The sequence below is a fragment of the Rhinopithecus roxellana genome, chromosome 4 (assembly GCF_007565055.1).
Source record: "Rhinopithecus roxellana isolate Shanxi Qingling chromosome 4, ASM756505v1, whole genome shotgun sequence".
In the NCBI taxonomy this organism is placed as follows: Eukaryota; Metazoa; Chordata; class Mammalia; order Primates; family Cercopithecidae; genus Rhinopithecus; species Rhinopithecus roxellana.
Genome location: NC_044552.1, coordinates 103,374,394 through 103,393,916, shown reverse-complemented (window position 1 = coordinate 103,393,916; position 19,523 = coordinate 103,374,394). Strand labels below are relative to the sequence as shown.

Here is a 19,523-nt window from a genome sequence, read left to right as displayed (position 1 = left end):
CTAAAATTGACACTCTAACATCACAATTAAAAGAACTAGAGAGGCAAGAGCAAACACATTCAAAAGCTAGCAGGAGGCAAGAAATAACTAAGATCAGAGCCGAACTGAAGGAGATAGAGACACAAAAAACCCTCCAAAAAATCAATGAATCCAGGAGTTGGTTTTTTGAAAAGATCAACAAAATTGACAGACCGCTAGCAAGGCTAATAAAGAAGAAAAGAGAGAGGAATCAAATAGATGCAATAAAAAATGATAAAGGGGATATCACCACTGACCCCACAGAAATACAAACTACCATCAGAGAATACTATAAACGCCTCTACGCAAATCAACTAGAAAATCTAGAAGAAATGGATAATTTCCTGGACACTTACACTCTCCCAAGGCTAAACCAGGAAGAAGTTGAATCCCTGAATAGACCAATAGCAGGCTCTGAAATTGAGGCAACAATTAATAGCCTACCCACCAAAAAAAGTCCAGGACCAGATGGATTCACAGCTGAATTCTACCAGAGGTACAAGGAGGAGCTGGTACCATTCCTTCTGAAACTATTCCAATCAATAGAAAAAGAGGGAATCCTCCCTAACTCATTTTATGAGGCCAACATCATCCTGATACCAAAGCCTGGCAGAGACACAACAAAAAAAGAGAATTTTAGACCAATATCCCTGATGAACATTGATGCAAAAATTCTCAATAAAATACTGGCAAACCGGATTCAGCAGCACATCAAAAAGCTTATCCACCATGATCAAGTGGGCTTCATCCCTGGGATGCAAGGCTGGTTCAACATTCGCATATCAATAAACGTAATCCAGCATATAAACAGAACCAAAGACAAGAACCACATGATTGTCTCAATAGATGCAGAAAAGGCTTTTGACAAAATTCAACAGCCCTTCATGCTAAAAACGCTCAATAAATTCGGTATTGATGGAACGTATCTCAAAATAATAAGAGCCATTTATGACAAACCCACAGCTAATATCATACTGAATGGGCAAAAACTGGAAAAATTCCCTTTGAAAACTGGCACAAGACAGGGATGCCCTCTCTCACCACTCCTATTCAACATAGTGTTGGAAGTTCTGGCTAGGGCAATCAGGCAAGAGAAAGAAATCAAGGGTATCCAGTTAGGAAAAGAAGAAGTCAAATTGTCCCTGTTTGCAGATGACATGATTGTATATTTAGAAAACCCCATCGTCTCAGCCCAAAATCTCCTTAAGCTGATAAGCAACTTCAGCAAAGTCTCAGGATACAAAATTAATGTGCAAAAATCACAAGCATTCTTATACACCAGTAACAGACAAGCAGAGAGCCAAATCAGGAATGAACTTCCATTCACAATTGCTTCAAAGAGAATAAAATACCTAGGAATCCAGCTTACAAGGGATGTAAAGGACCTCTTCAAGGAGAACTACAAACCACTGCTCAGTGAAATAAAAGAGGACACAAGCAAATGGAAGAACATACCATGCTCATGGATAGGAAGAATCAATATCGTGAAAATGGCCATACTCCCCAAGGTAATTTATAGATTCAATGCCATCCCCATCAAGCTACCAATGAGTTTCTTCACAGAATTGGAAAAAACTGCTTTAAAGTTCATATGGAACCAAAAAAGAGCCCGCATTGCCAAGACAATCCTAAGTCAAAAGGACAAAGCTGGAGGCGTCACGCTACCTGACTTCAAACTATACTACAAGGCTACAGTCACCAAAACAGCATGGTACTGGTACCAAAACAGAGATATAGATCAATGGAACAGAACAGAGTCCTCAGAAATAATACCACACATCTACAGCCATCTGATCTTTGACAAACCTGAGAGAAACAAGAAATGGGGAAAGGATTCCCTATTTAATAAATGGTGCTGGGAAAATTGGCTAGCCATAAGTAGAAAGCTGAAACTGGATCCTTTCCTTACCCCTTATATGAAGATTAATTCAAGATGGATTAGAGACTTAAATGTTAGACCTAATACCATAAAAACCCTAGAAGAAAATCTAGGTAGTACCATTCAGGACATAGGCATGGGTAAGGACTTCATGTCTAAAACACCAAAAGCAGCAGCAGCAAAAGCAAAAATTGACAAATGGGATCTAATTAAACTAAAGAGCTTTTGCACAGCAAAAGAAACTACCATCAGAGTGAACAGGCAACCTACAGAATGGGAGAAAATTTTTGCAACCTACTCATCTGACAAAGGGCTAATATCCAGAATCTACAAAGAACTCAAACAAATATACGAGAAAAAAACAAACAACCCCATCAAAAAGTGGGGAAAGGATATGAACAGACATTTCTCAAAAGAAGATATTCATACAGCCAACAGACACATGAAAAAATGCTCATCATCACTCGCCATCAGAGAAATGCAAATCAAAACCACAATGAGATACCATCTCACACCAGTTAGAATGGCAATCATTAAGAAGTCAGGAAACAACAGGTGTTGGAGAGGATGTGGAGAAATAGGAACACTTTTACACTGTTGGTGGGATTGTAAACTAGTTCAACCATTATGGAAAACAGTATGGCAATTCCTCAAGGATCTAGAACTAGATGTACCATATGACCCAGCCATCCCACTACTGGGTATATACCCAAAGGATTATAAATTATTCTACTACAAAGACACATGCACACGTATGTTTATTGCGGCACTATTCACAATAGCAAAGACTTGGAATCAACCCAAATGTCCATCTGTGACAGACTGGATTAAGAAAATGTGGCACATATACACCATGGAATACTATGCAGCCATAAAAAAGGATGAGTTTGCGTCCTTTGTAGGGACATGGATGCAGCTGGAAACCATCATTCTTAGCAAACTATCGCAAGAACAGAAAACCAAACACCGCATGTTCTCACTCATAGGTGGGAACTGAACAATGAGATCACTTGGACTCGGGAAGGGGAACATCACACACTGGGGCCTATCATGGGGAGGGGGGAGGGGGGAGGAGGGAGGGATTGCATTGGGGAGTTATACATGATATAAATGATGAATTGATGGGTGCTGACGAGTTGATGGGTGCAGCACACCAACATGGCATAAGTATACATGTGTAACAAACCTGCACGTTATGCACATGTACCCTAGAACTTAAAGTATAATTAAAAAATAAAAAATAAAAAATAGATGTAGTGCAAAGAATTTGTTCCCTTACATGTTGCTAATTTGGAAATTGTTTAGGTGCTAACGGAGTTAGCAATACTTTTACTGAATACCTTTTGTTAACAACTTGACCAATATGAATCATGCAATTTGTGAGACAGTATTTTGTGATCAAAACATACATGCTAAGATTTACTGTTTCAGAACACTTTATGCAAAATTCAACTAAACCCTTCTGGCACTTACGTTTGTGTCTAGAAATTTATATTGTTTTCCATAAATATTTTTAAATGAATTCTTGCACCCAATAAGTAGGTCATATTTTAAATGCCAAGTCAGACCCATAGCCTCAACTTTGAAGTCTTTAGAAATAGAGTAAACATTTTTAAGTAGGCAAAATAACTTAAAGTAACATAATTGGAAAATGTAGAAATTCTACATTTTAGCGCCAATCTCAGGGACATGCCATGTTTATGTGACCAAAAGTAAAAGAAGAGCAGTTAGGATCTTTATTCACATATCTTGAGGAGATAGTAGGAGGAATACAGTTTTCATCTCACAGTAACATTTCTTTTGAAAAATTATCTTTCCTATTATCTCCAGGTCATAGCTTACAAGTCCACTGTGGATTTTCGTTTTCTAAACCACTCTTTATAAATGCCTGTTTCCAAACTCTGTCCAAGGTCCACTGGCTAACTTGCCTTCTCTCTTAATTTTTCCTTTATTTCATCATGATTCTTTGGTCACATCACTTTCTTCCAGTTTACCCAAATATGATTCACCGAAGCTCAGGACTAAGGCTTGGAAAAACAGAGTGGGAGTGTTGGGAGGTGGGGCCAATAGACAAATAAAAAATTTCCCTTTTGAATGGAGATTGTGGAGAAGAATGAATACCCTCTTATGTTTACAAATCTCATTCCATTATAAAACTAAAAACCAAATTGAAACCTAGTCACATTCACATCTACTTACAAATACAGGGCTTTTTCCTGTTTTGTCCTTTTCTTTTGCACCTTTGCCTGCATCCCACTTTTCTGAATTTATGTCAGCTTCACTCCACTCTGGCCAGATTGGGAATTTGCCCTTCTTTTGTTCAATAGAACCAGGTTGTACATTACTGCCAAAAGGATAGAAACTAGACAGAGACAGAGAGTGATGGATTAGGTTTAATTAAAATCTCTGAGGTCAAATATTGGATTAACTGCATAACATAAATCTGTCTTCTCAGCTGAGTCATACTAACTACATTTTTAATACAATCATACTTGTGGCTAGGCAGCTTCTACATGTTAAAGTTCTAAAGACTAAAATAACCCCAAAGAGTTTATCACATAAACTAAAGTGGAGTCTTAGTCCCTACTTACTGAAGCAAGAATTTTTAAAAAATGATATACAGTATTATCAAATATCATAAACACAAACAACATATAGTTGATAAATAGCTATCTTCTCAGACTGATATGTAGAATCCTGTCTATGTATCTATCAGTCTACATGTATTTTTTCAAAAATTAAATCATTTTGCATATACTTTTTAAACTGCTTTGTACCACTTATCAGCATATTGTTAATATTTCTCATGTTCTAAATATTTATCTAAATATTAATTTAAGGATTGTACAAGATCCTCTTGTATGAATATACTTCATTTCATTTAACTAAGCTTCTATATTTGGAAATTTGGGGGAGTCGATTTTTTAAATTTTTAAATTCTTCACTTTTATAAACAAGACTATAGTGGTTGTTCTTACTGCAAAATCTTTGCGTACATTCACATTATTTTGTTACGATAGATATTAATGAGGAGACTTCCTATTCCAAAGTATATGCATATTTAAGGTTTGTGATAGATTTTGACTAATTTCCTACTGAAAAGTTGGGCTTGTTTCCAACTTTAAATATATGTGTATTACAGTTCCCATATTGCTAAACCTTGAATGTTACTTTTTGTTCATTTTCATGATTTTTAAAGTGTAAAATAGGAATATTATTCAATTTTCAAGTTTTTAACTACTTGTGAGGCTAGAACACTGCCTATAGACCATGGGATAAGCAGTTAAAAAGCCAGACTAAAATATCTATACAGCTTATATTCTAGTGGGTTCTAGATACATATTAAATATCTTAAATTAAGTAAAATATACAATATACAATAACGCATTGCTTATCAACAAGGATACATTCTAAGATATCCATTGTTAGGCAATTTTGTTATTCTTCAAACAATAGAGTGTGCTTATACAGACCTAGTAAGCATACCACACAATGGATACAGCCTGCAACACAGCTAGGCTATATGGTTCAGTATATTGCTCCTAAGTTATAAACCTCTACAGCTGTTACTGTCCTGAATATTGCAGGCAGCTGTAACACAATGGTAAGCATCTGTGTATCCAAGCACATCTAAACATAGAAAAATACAGTAAAAACATGGCATAAAAGTTAAAACAGAATGGTACACCTGTATAGCACACTTACCATGAGTGGAGCTTGCAGGAAGTTGCTGTTAATGAGTCAGTGATTTGAGAGTGACTGTGAAGGCCTGGGACATTACTGTACACTACTGAAGAATTTATAAATATTGTGCACTTAGGGTACATTAAATTTGTAAAAACAACTTCTTTCTTCAATAATAAATTAACCTTAGCTTACTAGATGTCCTCTCTCATATATGAGGCCCATCAGTGACCGAAGTGTTGTTATGAGGTGTGTGATTGTATTCAAACATGAAACTCTTAAGGGGAAATATAACACAGTACAGGCGAACTGATGAGTTATGGTACTCAATTTTTAAAACAGTGGTTAAGGAAAATTTATATAGTAAGGTAATATTTTAATAATGAAAGAAAGTGAGGGATCAAGCTATGTGACTGTCCATCAAAGAATTCTTCAGATACAGGAAGGAAGGGTATTCCAGATGCAGAGGGCATCCTAACTTAGTTTAAGGGTAATGTGGATGTCAGTATGCCTTAAGCTGTGTGAGTGGGAGGAAAAGCAATGGAAGTTGATTGCAGAGAGCTACTACATGCGAAGATTGTCAAGGTTACCTAAGCCAGGGGAAGGATCTTTACTCTGAGTGAGATAAGAAGCCAAAGGAGGGTTCTGAGCAGGGGTCCAAAATGATATTATTAGAATTTGATGATCATTCTTGCTGCTATGTTGAGAAAGACCAAAGGAAGAAGGGAGACCATGTAGAAGGCTTTGAATTAAGAGGAGAGAGCTAACGGGGGTTTGGATTGGCTTGGTAACTGAAGAGAAGGCAAGAAATAGATTCTGTGTATACTTTAAGATAGAGAAAGCAGACAGAGTTGATATTTCCTTACAGACAGAAGACCGTGATATGGAGAAAAATTGAGGCAGGGGGCATAAAGCAGCAGTGCACTGATAAATGAGATTTTGCTTTAGATGCCAAAAACACAGCCTTGAGGATACTGAGTAGGTAATTAGATGTCAGACTCTAAAGTTTGGGAGAAAAATTGGACAACAAGTGAAACTTTGAGAGTAATCAACATCTAGGTGGTATTTAAAGTCTTAAGACTGGATGAAATCATCAAGAAAATAACTACTTAAGGAAGGGGAACACCCAGGGATGCTAACAGCTTGTATAGATTGAGCAAGAACAATTCTAAATGGACCCCGACCACAATGCTGGGTCAGTGTCTTCAAAGCCTCAAACTAAGCCAGACATTTATTCTGTATTTTATGTAGCAAGAGCAGAGATTTAAAGTCCTCAGGGCAAGTCAGGGACTTAGGGCAAAAGGCAGAAATGTCTGGAACTCAGAGTTATTGGTAATTGTTAAGACTACCTACCGAGGAATATAAAAATATTTCAAGATTCTAGTAATCAACAGACTTGTATTTCTGCCCTGGTACTCTATACGTGACGGTCAGAGAGATAAGGAGGAAATAACTCTGAACACTGAGAAAAGAAAGCAGTCACTGAATGTGGTAGACAGAATAACCACCAACTCCTACTTCAAATGCATACATATCTTAGTCCCTGGAAGCTGTGGGTATGTTACCCTCCATGGAAAAAGGGAGTTTGTAGATGTGATTAAGTATCTTGACATGGGGAGATTATGCTGGATTATCTGGGGGTCCCAGTGTAACCCCCAAGAGTGCTCAAAAGTGGAAAAAGGAGTCAGAGGAGATTAGAGGGAAAAGTGACTACTGAAGAAAGCAAAAAGGGAAAATTACTGGGTTTGGAAGACAGAGAAAAGTGGCCACAAGCCGAGGAATGTGGTCAAGTTCCAGAAGGTAGACAGGCAAGGAAGTGGATTTTCTCATAGAGCCTACAGAAAGGAAGGCAGCCCTGCTGAAACATTGTTGGTAGCTCAGTGAGACCCATTTTGGACTTGTGACCTCGAGAATTCCAAATGAATTTATCAATGAATGTGTGTGTTTTGAAGCCATTAAGTTTGTGATATTTTATTCCAGCAGCCATAAGAAACTAATATACTGAGGTAGGAAAAGCACAGTGGAAGGTGATACCTTGGAAACCAAGTGAAGCTTTTTTTTTTTTTTTAAATGAGGACATGAGCAGGAGACCTAAATGCAGCTAACAGATCAAGCACGATAAAGTGAAAACAACTAAATGTTGAATTTAGCAACAAGGAAATGTCTCTCAAATATCACCTCCTGGAGGTGAGGGCTAGAGGAGGACTTTCCTGAACACCCTATTATAGCAAGGCACACTTCTCTGCATCATTTCATATTGCTTCATTTTTATACCACTCAATACTCTCACTAATCCTTTATGTGCTCACTGTGTGCCTCCACAAGCAGGATTTGTAAACTCTACTGTGGTAGGAACATGGGATTTTTTTGTTCATTTCCTCCATCGCCAGTAACTGGGATGGTACCTGGACAAAGTAATAAATCTATCTCTGTAACATCTATTTATATGAAATGAAACAACGAATGCCTACAATTTACATTTCTGATAATATCTAATTGAAACTCTGTCAAATTTTTATATGTAGGTAGAGATTGACCAGACGCCTACCGATCCTGTTTCCATTTCTTTTGCAATTTGGCTAGCACTGTTATGTTGTATTCCAGCTTTGGGTTCATAAACATTCTGTGAGATACTTCTCCCTCTCTTCCTGCTCAATGTGTGCCCGAGTCCTATGAGGACACCTTACAAAATGGTTATAACACAAAATGAAAGGAGTGAGGAACTCTTATTCAGCACATGCAAAGCCAGCACTACATACCTGGTCACACTCTGGTATGAATGAGAAATATTCTTTGTAGTATTAAGTCAATGAGATTTGGTGTCTTGATACTATAGCATTGGCTCAAATAAAGAGTGCAATTATACTCTTAGGATTTGGATTTCCTCTTTCATATCTTTAATCATTATAAGCACTTGTATGCTATATTACAGATTATTCTTCTATTGTCTTAAACTTTCAATTTTCGATTCTCTTGTTTGTTGTGACTTCTGCCAATATTTCGTATATTCTTTAATTATGAGCTTATACTTATCAGGGTTTTCTTCTCCTCCAATCCTCTTCCTCCAAAGCAATCCTGTGTTGAGAAGATGTTCTTCCAATATAACATTGAGTTTTCTTCTGTCAGAAACCCCAAATGAATAAGCCATCTAGGAACCCATAGATAATGTAAAAGCAAGTCACAAACCTACATAAGTCTCAGTGAAAAGTTAGCTTTCTTATAATCTTTCTGTGTTTAGGTGGATTTTCTCATTCATCTCTTTAAAGAGAATTAAACTCTCGGAAAGCCATATTTTCATCTAAGGTGAGAATACTTCCTTTCCTCATTTGGGCACAAGACCATGTCCTGTACATATTGAAACAAAAGATTCCAATTTTTTAAGACTGATAGGACTTCCCTCAGAGCCATGGCACTCCGATCTTCAATTTTTCTCTTCACTTCTGGAGCCTGAAGATCCTTATTCTTCTTTTGTTTGTTTGTTTGTTTTTTAGGAAGCAGTGTCTCACTATGTTGTCCAGGCTGGTCTGTAAGTCCTGAGCACAAATGATGCTCCCACCTCAACCTCTCAAGTAGCAGGGAGTGCCAACATGCCTGGCTTTTATTCTTTATATACATATTTATAAGTATTTGTATTCTTTTCTTTTTTTTATGGCCTTAGTATTTTGTCAGGCTGGCCTCTAACTCCTGGGCACAAGTGATCCTTCCACCTTGGCCTCCCAAGTATATAGGACTATAAGCATGTGTGATCCTGCCCAGCTTTTTCTCTTTCTTTCTTTCTTTCTTTCTTTCTTTCTTTCTTTCTTTCTTTCTTTCTTTCTTTCTTTCTTTCTTTCTTTCTTTCTTTCTTTCTCTCTCTCTCTCTCTCTCTCTCTCTTTTTTTTTTTTTTTTGACGGAGTTTCACTCTTGTCACCCACGCTGGAGTGCAATGGTGTGATCTCGGCTCACTGCAACTTCTGCCTCCTGGGTTCAAGCAACTCTCGTGCTTCAGCCTCCTGAGTATCTGGGACTACAGGCACCTGCCAGCATGCCCAGCTATTTTTCCTATTTTTAGTAGAGATGGAGTTTCATCATGTTGGCCAGGCTGGTCTCGAATTCCTGACCTCAGATAATCCACCTGTCTTGGCCTCCCAAAGTGCTGGGATTACAGGCATGAGCCACAGCACCTAGCCAGCTTTTTTTCTTTATACACACATTTATAGGTATTGTTATTCTTTTAAAATATTAATCTACTATCATCCTAGAAAAGAAAGTCTGAAGATTTGTACATTGTTAAAGAGAGTTCCTAAGTAGCATGTAAGAATGTATTATAAAGGAGTAAGGATGACTAGAATAGTTTTCAGGGAAAAATGAAGCTTTTTTCATAGTATTAATGGAAAAATCAAGGCATAAATTAGCATATTACAATATCTCGTGTTTTATAGAGTATTGATACAAGCCTACAGATAAAAAGAAATTGATGATTTTGTTCATCAAAACCAGGATAAAATTACTTCATTTGTGAAGCTCAAAATCTGAAAATCTATTTATTTAAAGGAAGGTATCATTTCTTAAATATAAGGGTTTTACTAAGATTATGTTTTGCTTCTTCACTGTCAAGTGTAAGTAAATCTTCCAGCTCCCTCCTTGAAGCTATTAAGCTTTATCTCTAATTGGCCTACTTTCCTTCTAATGCATCAAATATGTGTCCATCTATATTGAAGATTACTTAAAAAGACTCTCATTAGAGGTGTCTCATACTAGCCCAATAGATCACCTACAGTGTTATACACACAATATAAACAAAGCTGAAATGCAGCTCAAGGTGAAATATGGTGTGGACTTCAAATGACCATGTAAAGTCTTGCTTTTGAAACTCTCAGCACCGTTGCCTTTGAAGTCCACTGGCAGAATATACGCACTGCTCTAGCATAATTGGGATCTTTTAAGTATTCAAAGTGCATTATTCTGGTCTCATTAATTCTGAGAATAAGATGATTTTTCAACATGAAAGTAATCCAGGAAGATTTAGGAACTGGCAACACAGGGAAATAAATGTTACTGAATTTAAGAAAATTCAAACCTGAAATAACTGAAAAATCAGAGTTACTCACAAAGTTAATTTATTTACATAGCAACGTGTCCAGATACTAGTAAATTATTTAATTCATTAAAATTGCAAATTGTATTAAAAAGGTCAAAAACAATATCTTATAAAAGTATGGGGTTAAAGGCCCTTCCACATACAGTGAGTTTAAATGTTATTGAGGCACCAGGAGTTTCACTAACCCTTTCAAGAGAGACTAGAAATCTGTGTATACTACAGATTTGTGGATAGTTACCATTTTTTTCAAAACAGTAAAAGTTAGTAATTAATGTAAAATCTCTACATTCCAAATGACCAATATGGGATATTCCAAAGCAAAGTGAGATTTGAAGGGAGGAAATTTTTCAAATGGCTACCAAGAAGATAGCTTTCTAGAGTAGAAATATAAAATATGAAGGTGCTCCTGGACAAAAGGGAGCAAGCATAAATGAAAGAAGTGATCAGGACTGAAAAGCCATTGACAAATATTAGTGGACTAATTACAGAAAGAGCCTATAGGGCAGGTTGGAGCCAGAAATAGGGTAATCCCCAAGTAGGTACTGGGAAATGGATTTGAAAAAGTGGCAAGCCAAGCTTAAATGTCTCTGTCTATCCTAGAAAAGAAGCTATAATTACCCTGTAAATATTAGGAGGCCAGAAATAGGCTTCATGGAGGAACAAGTGGTTAAAGTTACTGATAAATTCCTAGCTTAGGACTAAGATTGGCATAACTCCCCCCATAGTTTATGGTATACGCATCACTTTTCTGTGATTTCACAGTAAAACATACAGGCTGGCCAAAAGAGAATAACTGAGGATCAAGGAAACCCTCTACCTCCATAAGTGGTAGATAGCACTTCTGGCATAGCAGAAAAGTGTCCAACCTCTCAATATTAAGACTTAAGACTTAAATGGGGGCAAGTGTAATATTTTAACAAATTAAAATGTTTATGGTAAATGCACCCAGTAATCAGAAAGAACTCTGCTCTTGTATTTTAACACAGTGAAATAAGCCCTATATTATATATTACACATTATTATAACTATTAATTATAATTAACTATTATTAAATAGTTAATACTATTTAGTAGCTGAATTATGTATAGCTCCTGGTGATCCCAGAGATAGGCCAGAGTTCAGGATAGAAATATTCTTTGAGAGAGTTTTAAAAAGCAACTGCTTGTAAACTGATAAGGAAGTATTTCCATACTATAACAACTAACTTGTCCTTTTCAGGAGTGCATACCAACAGCATTTCACCAATGGGTAGAAAGCTGACCATCCTAGAAGGTCATGCAAACTCATGACAGAGAACAGTATGCACAAGTTCAAAGTATCTACAAAAAAAGAACTAAAAGAATAAAATTACAAAGCAAAAGAAGAAACTCAAACTATGAAAAGACAGTAAGTACATCAAATAAATAAATCACACACAAGTAAACTTTCTAAAACATTTGAGAAAAATACATACTCAGAATGAGAAAGAATCTCACTCAACCAACAGTTCTTTTATTTCTAACACCACCTACTAAATACCTGTTCTGTGACAAGTATTCTGCTTGATAATGGGGTTACCAGCCTATAAGTACATATAGCTGCTTTTGAATATTTTAGGAATGCAAACAGGTAGACAGATAATTTCAATATGAAATGATGTGTGCAGAGATGGATGCCTTCCCAGGTGATAAAGAGGGGGCATTGTGCTCAGTGTGAGGCAATTCAGAGAAACTTCTTACAGAAAATAGCATCTGACATGCCTCAAAATATAACTACAAATTTTCCAAGTTAAAAAAGGCAGAAAAGGGCATCACTAGGAGAAAAGAACAGCATACAAGACAGTGCAGAGGCAAGAAACAGCAGAATAGGTGCAGAGTTCTATAAGCTGTTCAGTACTATGCAAGCTTATAGTTCAACGCAGGGAAGAGGAGATAAGGTTACAGAAAAACAAAAGGTAGGCACGCAGCTCCTCACTGAGGGCCTTGCTGAAGAGTTTGAACTTTGTTTTCTAGTCAGTGTTGACTTTGCTCATTATATAGAGATAAACATTTTATTCTTAGATATATATTATTTAATATTTACTGGTGGTTTCAAATATGAAACTTGAGGAAAACAGATATTGAAATACAACTTAAAAATGAGCACAATAATGATAATAATTCAAAACAATTTAAGGTAATTTTCATCAGATCTGAAAGTTAAACTCTTCTAGTGGAAATTCTTATATGGAGATGTTTCTAATAAAGAAAAAAATAATTTTTAATAATATAATATACAATGCCACTTCCATTCAATTTGAGATTCCATATTTAATAAAAAACTTCTATCCAAACCTGTGATATATTAGTTGTGAATACATGCTTGTAAATATGACTTTAAAATCTCTCATCTTAATATTTAAAAACAAATATAAAATTAAAAAAATAAGCCTGAGGAATATCACTTCCATCTTAGTTAGAGTCACAAGGACTGGATTTTTGTCACCTAAGACAATACAAAATCTGGACAAAATATATGAAATTGATTCTAAAGACATGGTCATGAAATGATGCAGGTCATTGGCCCCTGAAAAATGAGAAACAAATGATGTGAGCCCTTTTAACAGCCGCAGCATACGGCCCTGAGAGAGTTCTCAGACTGCAAGGTAACACAGGCAAATCCCAGCATATTTCTTGCATACAGAAGGAGATGAGTGTCTGGGGGACATCTAGGTAGACTTTCAAGGACAAGATCCTAAAAGAGAGAGTTTCACAGATACAACTCCTGAGATCTTAACAGAGTCATCTACAAATATTTAGCAAAGTACTTGTTAGCACATGTGCATGAGGAAGCTGCCCAAAGCCAGGGGAAAAAAAAGTACCTGAGAGAATTTGAGGATTCATGCTGAACCAGAACTGGTATTACTGTGGCCAGCCCCACAAGACACTGGGAAAAGTATCTTGCCTCACCTAGAGAGGCAGAAGTATTTTGCCTCATTCAGAGAATTATTGCCCCTACATTAAACATGATTCTGGTTCCATGTAACAAATCTTAAAAGCAAGATATGAAAGAATCAACCTGTTTCTAAGCAACTAAATGTATTCTAGCTCAAAGCTCAAGGATATTTATAGGGCTACAAAAACATCCAGCATCCAACAAGGTAAAATCATAATGTCTGTCATAAAATAAAAAATTACCAGGCATAAAAAAATAAGAACATATGACTAATGGAGAGAAAAAACAACGACGAAAACAATTGATTGACTTAAACACATAACCGACACAGGTGTCAGAATAAACTTACAATCATACTAATATAGTTATTGTATTCGGTTGGTGCAAAAGTAATTGCTGTGGCAAAAATAGCAATTACTTTTGCACCAAACTAGTATCTGTATTCCATATTTTCAAAATGTTAAGTAGAGACAAGGAAGATAAAAAAAAATGGTTGAAAGACCTTAAATAAAAACTAAAATGAGAAGAAAACACACAACAAGAGTATTAATGGATTAGACATTGTAGGTGATTAATGAATTTTAGAAGATAAAAAATAATTCAAAAGAAAAAAATTGGAAATAAGCAGAGCATCAGTATATTCTGACATAACTTAAAGCAGTCGAATATAAGTGTAATTGTTGTCGCCAAGAAGGGATTAAAGACAAAAAACACTATTTGAAGAAATAATGGTCATTAAAAAATTTGCAAAAACCATAAAAATACAGATATAAGAATTTTAATAAAACTCAAACTAGAGAAAGATGAAAAAAAGCCATGCCAAATTACAACATAAGGAAGTAACTTAAAAACAGTGGTAAAAAGAAAATTTTAAAAACAGTTAAAGGAAAAAATAAACATTACATGCAGAGGAAAAAGGAAAAGAAGAACAGCAAAGTTCTCATTAAAGCATAATGCAAATGAAAAGATAATGGGTGACATCTTTGAATAACTGAAAGATAAGAAGAAATCTGTCATACTAAAATTCTACAGCTATTGAAAATGTCTATTAAAAGCAAAAGGGACATAAAATGCTTTATTTTCTGACATATAAAAGCTGAAAACATTCATCAGCAGAAAATAGTTAACACAATAAAAACATAAAAGGAGGCCTCAAGGCAGAAAAAATGATAGCAGATGGAAATATGGATCTGCCAAACAAATAAAGATAATTTTATTTAGTAAATACATTTCAAAATATACAAGTTATTTTATTTAAAACTATCTTTGTAATACAATTCACTGCTTACATAAATGCATGATGTAATATGAGGTTCATAATATACATAACATCAAATATATGATGATAATAGTACAGTGCTTGGAGTTGATAAGTGTACAATTATAAAGTTTTTTACATTCTATGTGAGTTGATATAATATCACAAGAGGGTAGAGTGTGATAAGTTATGTACTATAAACTGTACAGAAACACCCAAAATAACAAAACAAACAGATATAGCAAAAAGTCAATCCAGGAGACAAGTAGAATTTTAAAAATATAATCTATCCAGAATATAGCAGAGGAATAAAATGATAAGAATGCAAGAAAGGGAGACAAAAAGAAAATGAACAGCAAAATGATAAATTTAAACAGTTTTAGCAATATTAATAATCACATTAAATGTAATTTAACCCAATATATGGAACAGAGTGTCAGATTGATTTAAAAAACAACAAGATCTAACTGGATTAGTTCATTCTTGCATTGCTATCAACAAACACTGAAGACTGGGTAATTTATAAAGAAAAGAGGTTTAATTGCTTCATGGTTCTGTAGGCTATATAGGAAGCATGGTGCTGGCATCTGTTTGGCTTCTGGAAGCTTTTACTTATGGCAAAAGGCAAAGCAGTATCAGGCATGTCAGATGGCAAGAGAGGGAGTGAGAAAGAGGAGGAGGTACTACACTTTTAAAAACAACCATATTGCATGTGAATTCAGAGCAAGAACTCACTTATTAACACAAGGAAGGCACCAAGAAACTCACGAAGAACCCACTCTCATGACCCAAACATCTCACATTTTAACATGATATTTGGAAAGGACAAATGTCCAAACCATACCACCAACTATATGTTATCTCTAGAAAATCTACTTTATAAAGATGCCAATAATAAACGAATGAAAAAATATATGCCATGCTAACACTAAACAAAACAAACATTATAAAAAGTAGATTTCAGAAAAAAAAGAATATTACCAGTAATAAGAGAATATGATTTCATACTGACAAAAAAGAAAATTCACTGGGTGCATAAAATAATCCTACAACTTTTTGAATTTAATAGCAGAGCTTGTTAACACATGAAACAATAACATAAGTACAACAATCAACAGGCAAATTTATAAACACAGTAAAAAATCACAATATGATTTTCTTAATAGTTGATAGAATAAGCCAATCAAAAATCAATAAGGCTATAGAAGATAAAGAATATAGAAAAGTATCAACAAAATTCACCTAATTAACATTTATAAAACACTCTATCACAACAGAATACACATTCTTTTCAAGTGCACATAGCATTTTTATCAAGATAAAACATAATTTAATATATAGAATGTCTCAACAAATTTTTAAATATTCAAGTCATGCAAAGTACATTCTCTGACCAAAGAGGTTTACACTAGAAAACACAAACAAAATAATCTGGAAAATTCCAAGATATTTGGAGTATAAATAACACACTGTAATTAATCTATGTATTAAAAAAGATATCAAAAGTTAGAAAACATTTTGAATAAAATAAAAATGAAAACACAACAAATTAAAATTTGTGGAATGCCACTAAAGCAACATATAGGGTGAAATTTAGAGGACAAAATACCTAGTCAAGTCTCAAAATACAGCAGTTTCCACCTTAAGTAGGAAAAAAAAGAGCAAGTCCAAAGTAAATAAAAGTAAGTAAATAATAAGAATCAGAGCAGAAATCATTAGACTAGAAAACATAGAAACATTTTTTCTCTAAAAATAAATGTAACCAAACATCCAGTTATTTGAGTATATAAATAATAAAGCAGATCAAAGACCACAATTTATAACAGCCTCTCATCAAATTGATCCAGAATATAGAAGAGAAAACACAACTATCAATATCAGAAATCAAAGAGAAGACATCACTACAGATCCCACAGACATCAAAGGGATAATAAAATATTACAAATCATTCTTTATCCAAATATTTGATAACTTATAAAATTATCAATTCTATGAAATATAAAAACTAACAATATTCACTAAAGAAGAAATAGATTGGATTGGAGATATGAATATCTCTATATCTATTAAATAAAACAAATTGGTTATTTAAAAACTTTTCCACAAAGAAAACTCCAGACCCAGATGCCTTCACTGGTTAAGTATACTAAATATTTAAGGAAGGAATGCACCAATTCTCCACTAACATATCCAGAAAATTGAAGAAGGAATACTTCCTTATTCATTCTATGGGCCAGCATTACCCAAAAAAGAAAACCAGAGAAAACATCAAAATAAAAGAGAACTGGAACCCAATATCTCTCATGAACACAGATGCAAAAATTATCTAGGCAGATCAAATAGAGTAGATCAAATACTACAATATGTGCATTAAAATACATCATGATCATTGATCATTGATACATTGATACATTGATCATTGATACATACATCATTGATTAATATATGATAAACAATTGATGTAATTCATCCTATTAACAAACTATGAAAAATTATGATCATCTCAATATGTGGAGAAAAAACATTTGAAAACATTCCAGCAGCCAATCCTGATCTCAAAAAACAAAGAATAGAAGGCAACTCCTTTAACCTGATAAAGGACAGCTACAGAAACCTAGAACTGACATCATACTTAGTGATGTCAGACTGAATGCTTTGCCCACCTAGTTAGAAATAGGACAAGAGTATACATTCTCACTCACTCTATTTAATATCTTACTGAAGGCTGTAGACAGTGCATGCAGGCAAGACAAAGAAATGGAAGAAATGCAGATTGGAAATTAGAGAAAAAACTGTCTTTATTTGCAGATGACATGATTGTAACTATGTAGAAAATCTAATGTCATGTATTAAAACTTTTGTAAATGATAAGTGAGTTTAGCCATGTTTCAGGATACAAGGTAATACAGGAAAATAAATTGAACTTTTACATATTGACAAGAAGAATTCAAAATTAAAAATCAATAATAATATTTCCAATAATATAAATATATGAGATCCTTGGGAATGAATGTAATATTTTTTGTTCCAGATCAGTAGACTGAAACTATACAACATTGGTGACAGAAATTAAATAAATTACTTAAATTAAATAAATACTTAAATAAGTGAATAAACAGACCATATACATATGTTGAAAGATTCAATATAGGTAAGACATCAATTCACCCCAAATTGACCAACAGATTTAAGATAATCTCAATCAAAATCCCAGCAGGCTTTTTTAATATAAAGAATTTGACAAGTTGATTCTAAATCTCATATGGATACATAAGGAAACTAGAATAGGCAAAACAACTTTGTTACAGGGGAGACATATTCAAAGACTAACAGTTCAAGTCTCATATTAACAGGGCAAAGTAATGGCATCAAGATACATAAACAGATCAAAGAAACAGAAAATAGTAACAAAATAGACCCACATGCATATGGACAGCCGATTTTTCAACAAAGTAACAAAACAATTGAATAGAGAAATATATTTTCAACAAATGGTGCTAAAACATTGAATATCCATATGTAAAATAAACATCAATTTATGCTTTGCATTATTTACAAAGACAAATTCAAACATACTGAAATGTAAAACTTAAACTGTAAAACTTCTAAGAGAAAACAGGAATCTTCGTTACCTAAGATATGCCAAAGATATATTGAATATAACATTAAAGACAAAATCCGTTAAGTAAAAAATTTGTTTAGATTTCATCAAAATGGAAAATTTCTGCTTTTCAAAGGACACTATTAATAGAATGAAAAGACTGCCACAAACTGAGAGAAAATATTTGCAAAGTATATACCTTGTAAAAGGTTTATACCCCTATAGCCCAATTAAAAATTGGCAAGAGATTTGATCAGATACTCTAACAAAGAGTACATGTGAGTTGTATGGCATGGAGAAATTCTAAAATGGACTCTCAAATAAAATCCAGCTAATCATCAAAGCTGTGAATATGACGTCACATTGTTGACTATGCAATGATATACGGGATAGTTGACCTTAAGATAATAGAGATTGTCTGCGTGGATCTGATCTTGTCATAAAAACGTAACTGAGCTTGAAAGTGGATTCTTCCCAAAACCTCCAGGTAAGAGTCCAGCCCAGCTGATACACTGATAAATAGCTTTGTAAAGCCCTAAAAAGAGAAACTAACTGAGCCCACCAGAACTTCTGAGCTACAGAATTGTGAGAAAATAATGGCTCATGTTTCATGTAACTAAGTTCCTGGTAATGTTTTACAGCAATAGAAAATGAATACTAATGGCAAATAAACACATGAATAGGTGCTCAACATCATTAGTCATTAGGGAAATTCAAAATAAACCAAAATTAGCTACTATTGTATACCTATTACAATGGCTAAAATGAAAAAGATAAACCATGTCAAGTGTTGAAAAGGATGTGGAACAACTGGAACTTTCATATAGTGCTAGCGGCCATGTAAAATATAGAATTTGGCAAAATGGTCCAATAGTTTCTTAAAAGTTTAAACATACATAATACCATATGATGTAGTTCTTCTACTCCTAGATAATTCAAGAAAACTGAAAGTGCATGTACATATAAAACTCATACATGAATGTGCATAGCAGCTTTGTCTGTAATAGCAAAAAACTGGGAAGAGTCCAAAAGGCCCAACAGCAGGTAAATGAAAAAAAATATATCATGGAATATCCATTCAATGGACTT

At 34.5% G+C, this 19,523-nt stretch overlaps 1 protein-coding gene across 1 annotated transcript in view; it reads right to left on the bottom strand.

Moving 5' to 3' along the window:
• Positions 1-19,523, bottom strand: part of ADGB (androglobin) — a 246,686-nt gene that overhangs the window by 201,129 nt on the left and 26,034 nt on the right. Inside the window, exon 2 of the mRNA XM_030929016.1 lies at positions 4,097-4,259. Coding sequence (XP_030784876.1) covers positions 4,097-4,259 — 163 coding nt within the window. The remainder of the gene's footprint in view (positions 1-4,096; positions 4,260-19,523) is intronic.